Source organism: Carcharodon carcharias, chromosome 2, assembly GCF_017639515.1.
Source record: "Carcharodon carcharias isolate sCarCar2 chromosome 2, sCarCar2.pri, whole genome shotgun sequence".
Lineage (NCBI taxonomy): Eukaryota > Metazoa > Chordata > Chondrichthyes > Lamniformes > Lamnidae > Carcharodon > Carcharodon carcharias.
In genome coordinates, this window is record NC_054468.1 from 66,380,125 (window position 1) to 66,395,362 (window position 15,238).

The 15,238-nt window shown below is 46.9% G+C and overlaps 1 protein-coding gene across 2 annotated transcripts in view; it reads left to right on the forward strand.

Moving 5' to 3' along the window:
* The window catches only part of dock10 (dedicator of cytokinesis 10), a 377,754-nt gene that overhangs the window by 310,537 nt on the left and 51,979 nt on the right, over positions 1 to 15,238 (forward strand). For both annotated transcript variants that reach the window (XM_041212097.1, XM_041212105.1), the window contains exons 45-46: positions 2,679 to 2,736; positions 9,098 to 9,196. In XM_041212097.1, coding sequence (XP_041068031.1) covers positions 2,679 to 2,736; positions 9,098 to 9,196 — 157 coding nt within the window. The remainder of the gene's footprint in view (positions 1 to 2,678; positions 2,737 to 9,097; positions 9,197 to 15,238) is intronic.

Sequence of the window (15,238 nt, forward strand, 5' to 3'; positions counted from 1 at the left end):
TCTTCCTCGAACAGAGGCCCGAACAATCCCCATCCACCACTACTCTCCTCCGTCTGGCTGAACTTGTTCTCACGCTGAACAATTTCTCCTTCAACTCCTCTCACTTCCTCCAAATAAAAGGTGTGGCTATGGGTACCCGCATGGGCCCCAGCTATGCCTGTCTCTTTATGGGGTATGTGGAACATTCCTTGTTGCAGTCCTACTCCGGCCCCCTTCCACAACTCTTTCTCCGGTACATCGATGATTATTTCGGTGCTGCTTCATGCTCTCGTCAGGACTTGGAAAAATTTATTAATTTTGCTTCCAATCTCCACCCCTCCATCATTTTCACGTGGTCCATCTCTGACACTTCCCTTCCCTTCCTTGACCTCTCTGTCTCAATCTCTGGTGATAGACTGTCCACCAATATCCATTACAAACCCACCGACACCCACAGCTATCTCGACTACAGCTCCTCACACCCCACTTCCTGTAAGGACTCCATCCCATTCTCTCAGTTCCTTCGCCTCCGTCGCATCTGTTCCGATGATGCTACATTCAAAAACAGTTCCTCTGACATGTCCTCCTTCTTCCTTAACCGAGGTTTTCCACCCACGGTCGTTGACAGGGCCCTCAACCGTGTCCGGCCCATCTCCCGCGCATCCGCCCTCACTCCTTCTCCTCCCTCCCAGAAACATGATAGGGTCCCCCTTGTCCTCACTTATCACCCCACCAGCCTCCGCATTCAAAGGATCATCCTCCGCCATTTCCGCCAACTCCAGCATGATGCCACTACCAAACACATCTTCCCTTCACCCCCCTTATCGGCATTCCGTAGGGATCGCTCCCTCCGGGACACCCTGGTCCACTCCTCCATCACCCCCTACTCCTCAACCCCCTCCTATGGCACAACCCCTTGCCCACGCAAAAGATGCAACACCTGCCCCTTCACTTCCTCTCTCCTCACCGTCCAAGGACCCAAACACTCCTTTCAAGTGAAGCAGCATTTCACTTGCATTTCCCCCAACTTAGTCTACTGCATTCGTTGCTCCCAATGTGGTCTCCTCTACATTGGAGAGACCAAACGTAAACTGGGCGACCGCTTTGCAGAACACCTGCGGTCTGTCCGCAAGAATGACCCAAACCTCCCTGTCGCTTGCCATTTTAACACTCCACCCTGCTCTCTTGCCCACATGTCTGTCCTTGGCTTGCTGCATTGTTCCAGTGAAGCCCAACGCAAACTGGAGGAACAACACCTCATCTTCCGACTAGGGACTTTACAGCCTTCCGGACTGAATATTGAATTCAACAACTTTAGGTCGTGAGTCCCCTCCCCCATCCCCACCCCCTTTCTGTTTCCCCCTTCTCTTTTTTTTTCCCAATAAATTATAAAGATTTTCCTTTTCCCACCTATTTCCATTATATAAAATAAAAAAAAAACCCACTAGAGCTATACCTTGAGTGCCCTACCATCCATTCTTAATTAGCACATTCGTTTAGATAATATCACCAACTTTATCTTTAACACCTATGTGTTCTATTGTACTATTGTTGTTGACATCTTTTGATATTCTGCTTCTATCACTGCTTGTTTGTCGCTACAACCACACCAACCCCCTCCACCTCTCTGTCTCTCTATCTCTCCGCCCCCCACACACACACCTTAAACCAGCTTATATTTCAGCTCTTTCCTGGACTCGAACTCAAGTTCTGTCGAAGGGTCATGAGGACTCGAAACGTCAACTCTTTTCTTCTCCGCCGATGCTGCCAGACCTGCTGAGTTTTTCCAGGTAATTCTGTTTTTGTTTTGGAAACTCTCCACTTCTCCACACAATGAGGCCCAGGAGGTTTTAAATCCTAGGCCTTACCTACAGTATCCTGGAAGGCTCCCTCCAAAAGCCAAAAAGAACCCCAGTAAAAACTGGGAAATAAGAGCACTGGTCCGAACTGCTTTTTCCCTTCTGGGAGGGCTAGCTGGCTACTCAGCAGGAGTAGAATTTTGGTTGACTAGAGGCCTGCTGGGATGATAGCCAGTTAAGTGGTTAGCAGGGAGGTTGGCAGGGCCTCGCAGTTAGGGGAGAGGAAGGGAAACCAGAGGGGAGAAAAGGCCCAAGGTTTCCTTGTGGGGCCCAGAGGAACAATAATGCTCCTCCTGGCCTAGAAGAAAACCAAAAATTAAAATTAAAAACAACTTTTCTGGGCCTCTTCTCACGATGGGTCTACTTAAAGGTTGGCCGGGGTTCCCTGCTCAGATCTCAGGTTAAAGTTGTAATCAGGCCTGATGACATAATCGGAGCTCGATCTGCACACTTAAACATGGACCTCACTGCCTTCTGGCTGGTATCCCGCTCACCTGTTCAAAAGAGCAGGTTGAAATTAGAATTGTAAAATAGAGTTACAGTATAAACCTGTGAGACGTTGGGGGATTGAAGGGCGGTAAACCTCCAAAGACTAGTTTAACTGCCTAGTTTCTGCCACAATCAGCTCTATAGCAAAGACGCTTTGCCTAATCATAATCCGTGAAGTTTTTTCTTGTTTGTTCATGGGTTGTGAAGGACACTGGAAAGGGCAGCATTTATTGCCCAACCTTAATTGCCTTGAGGTGATGAGCTGCTGTCTTGAATTGCTGTAGTCCTTGTGTTGTAGTAAAATGTACTTTTTTAAATAACATTTGCATTTTTATGTTTCTGATGTTACAGGCTGCAATGTGTTATATCCATATAGCTGCTCTTATATCAGAGTACCTGAAAAGAAGAGGTAAGTGAATAAATAAAAAATGAAGTATAAATTTGAAAACCAAAAAGTGTATAACAATCAAAATATTATGGATTCTATTTTGGTGAAAGGGTGAAAACAGGCAGTAAATGGGTGTTGTGTTAATAAGACACATATTTGAATGTCTGGACTTAGCATGCAATTTTGGTCCTAATTACTGATTGACCATCATTTGAACTTGCCTGAAGGTGCTAAAACAGACACACTTAAAGATTTAGCATTCAACTGCTGACTAGATGCAATTTCCATGAAGCAGCCTATAGGGCACAATTGTCTGTGCCCGCTGGTGTCAGGCACACTCGGTGCCCTGAGCAGAAAATAGGGCGAGAAAGCCAAAAATCGGTTTCAAGGCATCCTGAAACCAGTTTGTGATCTACGGCGGGCTGCGTTACCCACCATCAGACATCGGGAATCTCATTGTAATACATCTGTATATAATTATAAGGCTAGTTCGCTGGACCCATCAACCCAAGCTGGATCGTCTGCCCATCACGCCGACGTGTTTCACAACAGCACATAAGTGGCATGCACTTGGTGAGCTGCACTTCACTTGGGACTTCGAGGTTTTTTTGCCTGACTTGCTTCAGTCAGCACTCATGGTCATCAGCGCTAGGCTTCACAGGCAGCACCACATCACTTTTAGGGGGGAGCAACCAGACCAGCCATAAGGTGTGGTTGGCTTTGTACAGCTGCAGGGCTAGGGCTTGCTTGGAGAACGGGGAGAAGTAGCCTCAGGTAGGGGAAGTGACTGCAGGGCGAGAGCTGTACTGAGGAAGGGGGTAATACACGGTTTGTGTGGGGGCACAAGTTGATTTGTGCAAGTGGCCTCAGGATGGTGAGGGCTGAGAAGGCAGCCTCCAGAGCTGGTAAGGCCAGATGGAGATGTGAGGGTGTGTGTGAAATAGTGAGTGGTGATGTCCCTTGAGTGAGTGAGATGCCAGTGAATGTATGATGTGCTTGAGTCTGTTGGTTCAGAGTGATGAGATGGTTGCCTTACCCTGGCTGCATGGATGAGGCCATTCATCCTCCATCTGTATTGGATGGCCAACCTGTGCTGCACTGACCACCACTGTCAACGCCTACCAAACCGGAGTGGTAATGTTGCCACTCCTCCTGCGGCCAGAGTGCGGGTAGAGGACATCCCATCGGGCCTCCACAGTGTCCAAAAGGCGTTCGAGGGATGTGGCCTCGGGATCTAAACCTGGGATCTGCAGTCCTCTTGCCCTTCGGGGCTATGCTTTATTTGCAGCAGTCCTTGGCTGGAAGCAGAGAGGTGTGTGCGCAGCTGCACTTTAAATATGGCACCGGACATGATGAATCGGTGAGGTGACTGTGTGGCGGGCAAATCAGATCATGCCCACCATGAAATGGTGTGTTTCTTGGGAATGCATAATTAATGTGGCAGGTTTGGGGTGATACGGCATGAGCAGCTGCCATTTCAGTCAGCGGGTAAAACATCTTACCCGAATGCTGCCACACTTAATGCAAATCTGGGACGATTCTGCCCCATGATTGCTCCACTCACCCACTTCCATAGAACAGGTGGTGTATGCTGACTGATGCACAGCAGCCTGTTTCAGGATGGCTCAGAGAATACATAAAATGGCACACAGCTTCTCAGATAAGACTCTGGAATGCTAGTGGAGAAGGTCCAGAGGAGGAGGAATGTCCTGTACCCACAGGGGGGAAGGTGTTCGCCATGCCTTCCTGGCTCTGTCTCCTGCAGCTGGTGGTGCTGGTTTCATTTCCCTCTCCTATTCCTCTTGCAAACCAAGGGGGATCCCTAGCAAGATATTGGTGACCAAGCACTCAGCATAGCATATACTCTTTTTAAGCAATGTCTTCAGATAATTTTTAGAATAAGCATTGATAACATATTGGTGCATTCTTGACAGCATCCAAGAAACTTTCCCAATGTGTATCAAGTGTGTCCTCCATCAGCAAGTGAATAATTAAAATACCTTTACCTTTCAGTGGTACTCAAACTCCTCTGCAATGACGAGTTTACTCCCAATCAGGTGGTTGCTTTTAGGAGAGGGTTTTCGTTCAAGTGCTAGCCACCAACATGCTGTGCAGGCAGTTTAATGAGATCTAACAGGCAATTTAAGTATAAAAACAAAAAAACTGCGGATGCTGGAAATCCAAAACAAAAACAAAAACAGAATTCCCTGGAAAAACTCAGCAGGTCTGGCAGCATCGGCGGAGAAGAAAAGAGTTGTCGTTTCGAGTCCTCATGACCCTTCGACAGAACTTGAGTTCGAGTCCAAGAAAGAGTTGAAATATAAGCTGGTTTAAGGTGTGTGTGTGGGGGGCGGAGAGAGAGAGGTGGAGCGGGGGCTGTGGTTGTAGGGACAAACAAGCAGTGATAGAAGCAGATCATCAAAAGATGTCAACAACAATAGTACAAAAGAACCCATAGGTGTTAAAGTTAAAGTTGGTGATATTATCTAAACGAATGTGCTAATTAAGAATGGATGGTAGGGCACTCAAGGTATAGCTCTAGTGGGGGTGGGGAGAGCATAAAAGATGTAAAAAAAAATTTTTTTTTTTTTCTTTTTTTATAATGGAAATAGGTGGGAAAAGGAAAATCTATATAATTTATTGGAAAAAAAAGAAAAGGAAGGGGGAAACAGAAAGGGGGTGGGGATGGGGGAGGGAGATCACGACCTAAAGTTGTTGAATTCAATATTCAGTCCGGAAGGCTGTAAAGTCCCTAGTCGGAAGATGAGGTGTTGTTCCTCCAGTTTGCGTTGGGCTTCACTGGAACAATGCAGCAAGCCAAGGACAGACATGTGGGCAAGAGAGCAGGGTGGAGTGTTAAAATGGCAAGTGACAGGGAGGTTTGGGTCATTCTTGCGGACAGACCGCAGGTGTTCTGCAAAGTGGTCGCCCAGTTTACATTTGGTCTTAAGTGTCAGTCAGCTGCTTAATGATCCCCGAGGATATTTCTCCCACTGCAAGCTTCAACTCCTTTACCAAGACGGTGTTTTGTGCTAAGTGTGGACTAAACCAGTGTTTCAGCTTAAACCCCTCATCTTGTCCACCTCAGAGGCTCTTTAGTACCTAAAATATTCAGGGAAAATCGCCCCATGATGTTGTTACTTAAAGAAAAAGTCAAGTATACTGTTCAGAAACCTAGGGTTAGTTGTACTTGCCCAGATGGTGAATTTCTATCTTAACATAGTTGGTAGGAGACATTTGCTGAGTACAGGTCAAGCAGTTCCCAGAGCCGAGGCAGGAAGAATGCATAACAAAAACAGAATTACCTGGAAAAACTCAGCAGGTCTGGCAGCATTGGCGGAGAAGAAAAGAGTTGACGTTTCGAGTCCTCATGACCCTTCGACAGCCGATGCTGCCAGACCTGCTGAGTTTTTCCAGGTAATTCTGTTTTTGTTTTGGATTTCCAGCATCCGCAGTTTTTTTGTTTTTATCTCTGGGAAGAATCCATTGATGGACAAGTCACCTAGGCCTCTGTTCCTCTCTTAATGTGTGGCAAATAGCATTGTAGGAAAAGTCAGAGCAGAAGGTCCTGACCTTTTGTTGAGGAGTAAACAGCATGTTACTAATGCCTAGGAGGCATTTAAAAGAAAATTAAACTCACTGATTTATGATGACCATCTTAAAAATAGCCCCTGTAAAGCAGTAGCAACTACTGCCATCAGATTTTGTATGCAGATTTTGGACAGCCCTCCAGAAGCTGAAACATCACTTGACCTTAACATTCATCCATCAGCTCAAAGACTGGCACTGCATTCGCTGTAGAGGGTCAGGTAGAGGGATCTGCACTGCTAAATTCACTGTGTACAAGTACAAAGGAGAATGACCAGGGGAATAGAATGGCCAAGGAACCAGCTCACTGGAAGGTGAACTCTCATCCTCACCTTGCTTCAGGGAACACAGATTTTTATTTATTCACTTACAGGTTGTGGGTGTCGCTGGTTGGGCCAGTATTTATTGCTTATCCTAATTGCCCTTAAGAAGGTGGTGATGGGCTGCTTTCTTGAACTGCTGCAGTCCATGTGGTGTAGCTCTACCCACAGTGCTGTTAGGGAGGGAATTCCAGGGTTTTGACCCAGTGACAGTGAAGGAATGGCGATATATTTCCAAGTCAGGATCGTGAGTGGCTTGGAGGGGAACTTCAAGATTGTGGTATTCCCATGTACCTGCTGTCCTTGTCCTTCTAGATGGTAGCGGTCGCAGGTTTGGAAGGTGCTACCTAAGGAACCTTGGTGAGTTTCTGCAGTGCATCTTGTAGATTGTACACACTGCCACAGGCAGGTGGACAGGCTTTTGGGAGTCAGGAGATGAGTTACTTGCTGCAGGATTCCTAGCTTCTGATCTGCTCTTGTAGCCAAAGTATTTACATGGCTAGCCTGGTTTAGTTTCTGGTCAATGGTAACCCCCAGGATGTTGACAGTGGGGGATTCAGCAATGGTAATGCCATTTGAATGTCAAGGGGCGATGGTTAGCTTCTCTTCTGTTGGAGATGTTCATTGTCTAGTACTTGTGTGGGGCACATGTTACTTACCAGTTGTCAGCCCAAGTCTGGATATTGTCCAGGTCTTGCTGCATTTGGACATGGACTGCTTCAGTAATTGAGGAGTCGCGAATGGTGCTGAACATTGTGCAATCATCAGCAAACATTCCCACTTCAAACGACCTTATGATGAAAGGAAGGTCATTGATGAAGCAGCTGAAGATGGTTGAGCCAAGAACACCACCCTGAGGAACTGAGATGATTGACATCCAACAAACACAATCATCTTCCTTTATGCTAGGTATGATTCCAACCAGCAGAGAGCTTTCCCCCTGATTCCCATTGGCTCCAGTTTTGCTGGGGCTCTTTGATGCCATGCTCAGTCAACTGCTGCCTTCATGTTAAAGGCAGTCACTCTCACCTCAGTTTACAGAACCTAATTGATGACTGCATACCAGGAACTTTTAAGCATTCCCAGCAGCATTCTGTGCATGATGCCAGGGCAAGGAGGAATGCTCCTTCAACTTGTATTTTTTTTTTTGATTTGTGCATGGAATCATAAGTCTGTGACCAAGCTTGGAGTAAGGTATCAGCTGTATGAATACTGCAGTTAGATCCACAGTGATGACACCTCTAAAAACTTCAATGGGAACTCAGATTGTGGCCATCTTGACTGTGGGATCTAAAACCTCCTGAGGCTTTCCAGAAAATAGGGCAATTTGTTCATAGCGCTTTCTTCTTGCTCAAAGCCTCCATGGGGAACTGATGAAATATTGCTTAGCAAGGAGTGAACTGTCTAACAGAACTCTGCACAGAAAACTGACAGACAGCTTGGGCTGGATTTTCATCTCTGAAGTGGGATTAATCTCACTGTCACAATCCTACCGGGAGATGGGATTTTCTGGCAACCATGGCCTTGATTGGCCTCCAGCGGCAGACCTGAGGTGAGGATGGAAGCTGGATGATTCCAGAGCGAGCAGATTAAAAGGCCTGCCCCCGTTCCCAGAAAATATTGGCCTGGTTCTTCCATTGGAATCAGTGGCCAATGTTAAATTGTATCAAGAAGGCCTCACAATCAATAAAATGTAAAACTTCTGATCAATTTAAACTTCCCACACCCCCTTCATCCCCCTCACCCATCATCCACTTTATGAACAGAACTCAGAAGCCCTATTATAAGAGTCGGAAGCCATTGAATTGTCCATAAAACTCCCCAGATGAACAAACTCACTCTTCAAACCAGCTGCGTAAACAGAGTCAAGAATTTGCAAAATGATTAGGTAGTTGGATTGCAGACAAGTGCCCATAACTCTCCCTAATTAAACAAACTGACTTCAGAACTGCCATCTCAACAGATGCCTAGACTGTATACATAAAAAGAAATGAGGAAAGCTTAAAAAATTAGGCACTCGGGAGATTCTGTCCTGATTTTTTTGGAAGCCTTTCCCTCCTAACCCAAAAACTGGCTGCTGGTTTCTTGTTTCTTCATACTCTTTAAGGATAGGATGGAATGCTGGCAGGACTCATAGGCTGATTAGCAACCTGATAGGCCACATCATGAATGCTCCTTCCATGGGCATTTTCGAGCCCTGAAATGGGACATGAACCTGGGGCCTTCTGGCTCAGCGTAGGAGTGCTACCAACTGAGCCACAAAACCTCCAAAAACTGGGCAAACTGGGGTTGAATTCCTACCCCAACGTTCTTATGAAAAGACAGCTGTCCAAATTAATGGTGTTATTAATAAAGAGCAAACTTGTGTAGGCTTCTTTTGACAAAACCATAGGGTCTAGTTAACATATTTAGAAATTTTTAAATCATCTGCTTATTTAACAGTAGTATCATATTATAACACTGCCTTGCTATAGGTTATTGGAAAACAGAAGTCACTCGTTTATCAACCACCTTCTCTGAAGAATCACATAACCCTGACAGTAACCAATTACTAACATCAAATGAAGGAAGAAGTGAGTGATCTAACAGTGCTTTGTGATGTGTGTAAGGGCAACTCCATGCATATTTCATTAATGCTGTAGTGCTTTACTGTCTTTGATGATTACTTCTTGCTAATATGTTTAAACAGATCCAAGTACTAATTTATAATTTACAGCTTTAGCAAGAGTACACTAAACTTTCATGTTGACTGGTTTGCTTTTCTGACAATTCACGTGCTTTGTTAATATTAATGATTTTTTAAATTTTTCTTTCATATGTGAATATTACATACTCATTTTCCCTTTTGTTAGCTTTTGTAAGAAGGAGATGGATGTGTAAGCACTATCCCAAAGTATGAACTAGTCATAAAAATAATCTCTTTCACCTCTAAAAGAAACTTGCAATGCACCACAATATAATTAATGTCCTACATAACAAATAAAAAAGATGTTATTGATCTAAAAAAAACTAAATCAATTTGAATTTACTGACTTTTATTTGTCAATTAAAAATGCTGCAGAATTTTTTAAATCCTTGATTATTAGTTCTGTTAGGATCACAAGTGCCTAAAATATTTATTCTTAACTTAAACAATAATATTTTTTAAATTTATATTTATATTCCCCCCCAAATACTTATGCTCACTTGCTTAGAAGATGGCTTGTTCTATGACCAGTTGCCGAGATGTGAAACAGGTCACTGATTCTTCTATTTGCTTTCCCCTCTCACGAAGAAGAAAGGATATTGCCAAGAATGGTGATTTTTAACTATGAGGAAAGATTGAATAAGCTGCCATTGATTTCTTTAGAACAGAGGAGGCTGAGGGGGGATTAAACTGAGGTGTATAAAATTATAAGGGGCCCAGGTCAAGTAGCTATGAAGGACCTATTTCCCTTAGTGAAGAGGTCAATAACCCAGAGACATAGATTTAAAATAAAAGGTAAAAGTATCAGCAGGGAGTTGAGAAGTGTTTACGCCCAGAGGGTGGTGGGGATCTTGATCTCATTGCCTGCAAGGGTGATGGAAGCAGAAATCCTTACTGCATTTATGAAAACACTTAGATATGCACTTGAAGCACCACAATCTACAGGGCTTCCGACCAAGAATTGAAAAGTGCAATTAGGCTGATTAACATTCTCAGCCAACGTAGAAACAATGAGCTGAATGGCCTCCTGTGGTTTAAATGTTTCAATGTTTCTATAATTCCTAATCTGACTTCTACAGCATGGTTAACAGCAACAACTTGTATTTCTATAAAAACAAAAAAACTGCGGATGCTGGAAATCCAAAACAAAAACAGAATTACCTGGAAAAACTCAGCAGGTCTGGCAGCATCGGCAGAGAAGAAAAGAGTTGACGTTTCGAGTCCTCATGACCCTTCGACAGAACTTGCGTTCGAGTCCAAGAAAGAGTTGAAATATAAGCTGGTTTAAGGTGTGTGTGTGGGGGCGGAGAGATAGAGAGATAAAGAGGTGGGGGGGGGGTTGTGGTTGTAGGGACAAACAAGCAGTGATAGAAGCAGATCATCAAAAGATGTCAACGACAATAGTACAATAGAACACATAGGTGTTAAAATTAAAGTTGGTGATATTATCTAAACGAATGTGCTAATTAAGAATGGATAGTAGGGCACTCAAGGTATAGCTCTAGTGGGTTTTTTTTATATATAATGGAAATAGGTGGGAAAAGGAAAATCTTTATAATTTATTGGAAAAAAAAGGGAAGGGGGAAACAGAAAGGGGGTGGGGATGGGGGAGGGAGCTTACGACCTAAAGTTGTTGAATTCAATATTCAGTCTGGAAGGCTGTAAAGTCCCTAGTCGGAAGATGAGGTGTTGTTCCTCCAGTTTGCGTTGGGCTTCACTGGAACAATGCAGCAAGCCAAGGACAGACATGTGGGCAAGAGAGCAGGGTGGAGTGTTGAAATGGCAAGCGACAGGGAGGTTTGGGTCATTCTTGTGGACAGACCGCAGGTGTTCTGCAAAGCGGTCGCCCAGTTTACGTTTGGTCTCTCCAATGTAGAGGAGACCACATTGGGAGAAACGAATGCAGTAGACTAAGTTGGGGGAAATGCAAGTGAAATGCTGCTTCACTTGAAAGGAGTGTTTGGGTCCTTGGACGGTGAGGAGAGAGGAAGTGAAGGGGCAGGTGTTGCATCTTTTGCGTGGGCATGGGGTGGTGCCATAGGAGGGGGTTGAGGAGTAGGGGGTGATGGAGGAGTGAACCAGGGTGTCCCGGAGGGAGCGATCCCTACGGAATGCCGATAAGGGGGGTGAAGGGAAGATGTGTTTGGTGGTGGCATCATGCTGGAGTTGGCGGAAATGGCGGAGGATGATCCTTTGAATGCGGAGGCTGGTGGGGTGATAAGTGAGGACAAGGGGGACCCTATCATGTTTCTGGGAGGGAGGAGAAGGCGTGAGGGCGGATGCGCGGGAGATGGGCCGGACACGGTTGAGGGCCCTGTCAACGACCGTGGGTGGAAAACCTCGGTTAAGGAAGAAGGAGGACATGTCAGAGGAACTGTTTTTGAATGTAGCATTATCGGAACAGATGCGACGGAGGCGAAGGAACTGAGAGAATGGGATGGAGTCCTTACAGGAAGTGGGGTGTGAGGAGCTGTAGTCGAGATAGCTGTGGGAGTCGGTGGGTTTGTAATGGATATTGGTGGACAGTCTATCACCAGAGATTGAGACAGAGAGGTCAAGGAAGGGAAGGGAAGTGTCAGAGATGGACCACGTGAAAATGATGGAGGGGTGGAGATTGGAAGCAAAATTAATAAATTTTTCCAAGTCCTGACGAGAGCATGAAGCGGCACCGAAGTAATCATCGATGTACCGGAGAAAGAGTTGTGGAAGGGGGCTGGAGTAGGACTGCAACAAGGAATGTTCCACATACCCCTTAAAGAGACAGGCATAGCTGGGGCCCATGCGGGTACCCATAGCCACACCTTTTATTTGGAGGAAGTGAGAGGAGTTGAAGGAGAAATTGTTCAGTGTGAGAACAAGTTCAGCCAGACGGAGGAGAGTAGTGGTGGATGGGGATTGTTCGGGTCTCTGTTCGAGGAAGAAGCTAAGGGCCCTCAGACCATCCTGGTGGGGGATGGAGGTGTAGAGGGATTGGACGTCCATGGTGAAGAGTAAGCGGTTGGGGCCAGGGAACTGGAAATTGTTGAGGTGACGTAAGGTGTCAGAGGAATCACGGATGTAGGTGGGAAGGGACTGGACAAGGGGAGAGAGAAGGGAGTCAAGATAACGAGAAATGAGTTCTGTGGGGCAGGAGCAAGCTGAGACGATCGGTCTACCGGGGCAGTTCTGTTTGTGGATTTTGGGTAGGAGATAGAAGCGGGCTGTCCGAGGTTGGGCGACTATCAGGTTGGAAGCTGTGGGAGGGAGATCCCCAGAGGAGATGAGGTCACTGACAGCCCTGGAAACAATGGCTTGATGTTCAGTGGTGGGGTCATGGTCCAGGGAGATGTAGGAGGAAGTGTCTGCGAGTTGACGCTCAGCCTCCGTGAGGTAGAGGTCAGTGCGCCAGACAACAACAGCATCACCCTTGTCAGCGGGTTTGATGACAATGTCAGGGTTGGACCTGAGAGAATGGAGTGCAGTAAGTTCAGAGAGAGACAGGTTAGAGTGGGTGAGAGGAGCAGAGAAATTGAGACGACTAATGTCGCGCCGACAGTTCTCAATGAAAAGATCAAGAGAAGGTAAGAATCCAGAGGGAGGGGTCCAGGTGGAGGGAGAATATTGGAGATGGGTAAAAGGATCCGTTGAACTGGGAGAGGACTCCTGCCCAAAGAAGTGAGCCCGGAGACGAAGACGGCGGAAGAAGAGTTCAGTATCATGCCGAGCCCGAAATTCATTGAGGTGAGGGCGTAAGGGTATGAAACTAAATCCTTTGCTGAGCACTGAACGTTCAGCATCGGAGAGGGGAAGGTCAGGGGGTATAGTGAATACACGGCTGGGATTGGGATTGGAAGAAAGGGTGGGGACGGAGGGACAGGCAGGGGTGGAGGGTCCTAGATGGGTGTTGGTGTAAGGAACGCAAGCTGCAACAACTCATCGACACCCCTGCCTGTCCCTCCGTCCCCACCCTTTCTTCCAATCCCAATCCCAGCCGTGTATTCACTATACCCCCTGACCTTCCCCTCTCCGATGCTGAACGTTCAGTGCTCAGCAAAGGACTTAGTTTCATACCCTTACGCCCTCACCTCAATGAATTTCGGGCTCGGCATGATACTGAACTCTTCTTCCGCCGTCTTCGTCTCCGGGCTCACTTCTTTGGGCAGGAGTCCTCTCCTAGTTCAACGGATCCTTTTACCCATCTCCAATATTCTCCCTCCACCTGGACCCCTCCCTCTGGATTCTTACCTTCTCTTGATCTTTTCATTGAGAACTGTCGGCACGACATTAGTCGTCTCAATTTCTCTGCTCCTCTCACCCACTCTAACCTGTCTCTCTCTGAACTTACTGCACTCCATTCTCTCAGGTCCAACCCTGACATTGTCATCAAACCCGCTGACAAGGGTGGTGCTGTTGTTGTCTGGCGCACTGACCTCTACCTCACGGAGGCTGAGCGTCAACTCGCAGACACTTCCTCCTACCTCTCCCTGGACCATGACCCCACCACTGAACATCAAGCCATTGTTTCCAGGGCTGTCAGTGACCTCATCTCCTCTGGGGATCTCCCTCCCACAGCTTCCAACCTGATAGTCGCCCAACCTCGGACAGCCCGCTTCTATCTCCTACCCAAAATCCACAAACAGAACTGCCCCGGTAGACCGATCGTCTCAGCTTGCTCCTGCCCCACAGAACTCATTTCTCGTTATCTTGACTCCCTTCTCTCTCCCCTTGTCCAGTCCCTTCCCACCTACATCCGTGATTCCTCTGACACCTTACGTCACCTCAACAATTTCCAGTTCCCTGGCCCCAACCGCTTACTCTTCACCATGGTCGTCCAATCCCTCTACACCTCCATCCCCCACCAGGATGGTCTGAGGGCCCTTAGCTTCTTCCTCGAACAGAGGCCCGAACAATCCCCATCCACCACTACTCTCCTCCGTCTGGCTGAACTTGTTCTCACACTGAACAATTTCTCCTTCAACTCCTCTCACTTCCTCCAAATAAAAGGTGTGGCTATGGGTACCCGCATGGGCCCCAGCTATGCCTGGCTCTTTAAGGGGTATGTGGAACATTCCTTGTTGCAGTCCTACTCCGGCCCCCTTCCACAACTCTTTCTCCGGTACATCGATGATTACTTCGGTGCCGCTTCATGCTCTCGTCAGGACTTGGAAAAATTTATTAATTTTGCTTCCAATCTCCACCCCTCCATCATTTTCACGTGGTCCATCTCTGACACTTCCCTTCCCTTCCTTGACCTCTCTGTCTCAATCTCTGGTGATAGACTGTCCACCAATATCCATTACAAACCCACCGACTCCCACAGCTATCTCGACTACAGCTCCTCACACCCCACTTCCTGTAAGGACTCCATCCCATTCTCTCAGTTCCTTCGCCTCCATCGCATCTGTTCCGATAATGCTACATTCAAAAACAGTTCCTCTGACATGTCCTCCTTCTTCCTTAACCGAGGTTTTCCACCCACAGTCGTTGACAGGGCCCTCAACCGTGTCCGGCCCATCTCCCGCGCATCCGCCCTCACGCCTTCTCCTCCCTCCCAGAAACATGATAGGGTCCCCCTTGTCCTCACTTATCACCCCACCAGCCTCCGCATTCAAAGGATCATCCTCCGCCATTTCCGCCAACTCCAGCATGATGCCACCACCAAACACATCTTCCCTTCACCCCCCTTATCGGCATTCCGTAGGGACCGCTCCCTCCGGGACACCCTGGTTCACTCCTCCATCACCCCCTACTCCTCAACCCCCTCCTATGGCACCACCCCATGCCCACGCAAAAGATGCAACACCTGCCCCTTCACTTCCTCTCTCCTCACCGTCCAAGGACCCAAACACTCCTTTCAAGTGAAGCAGCATTTCACTTGCATTTCCCCCAACTTAGTCTACTGCATTCGTTGCTCCCAATGTGGTCTCCTCTACATTGGAGAGACCAAACG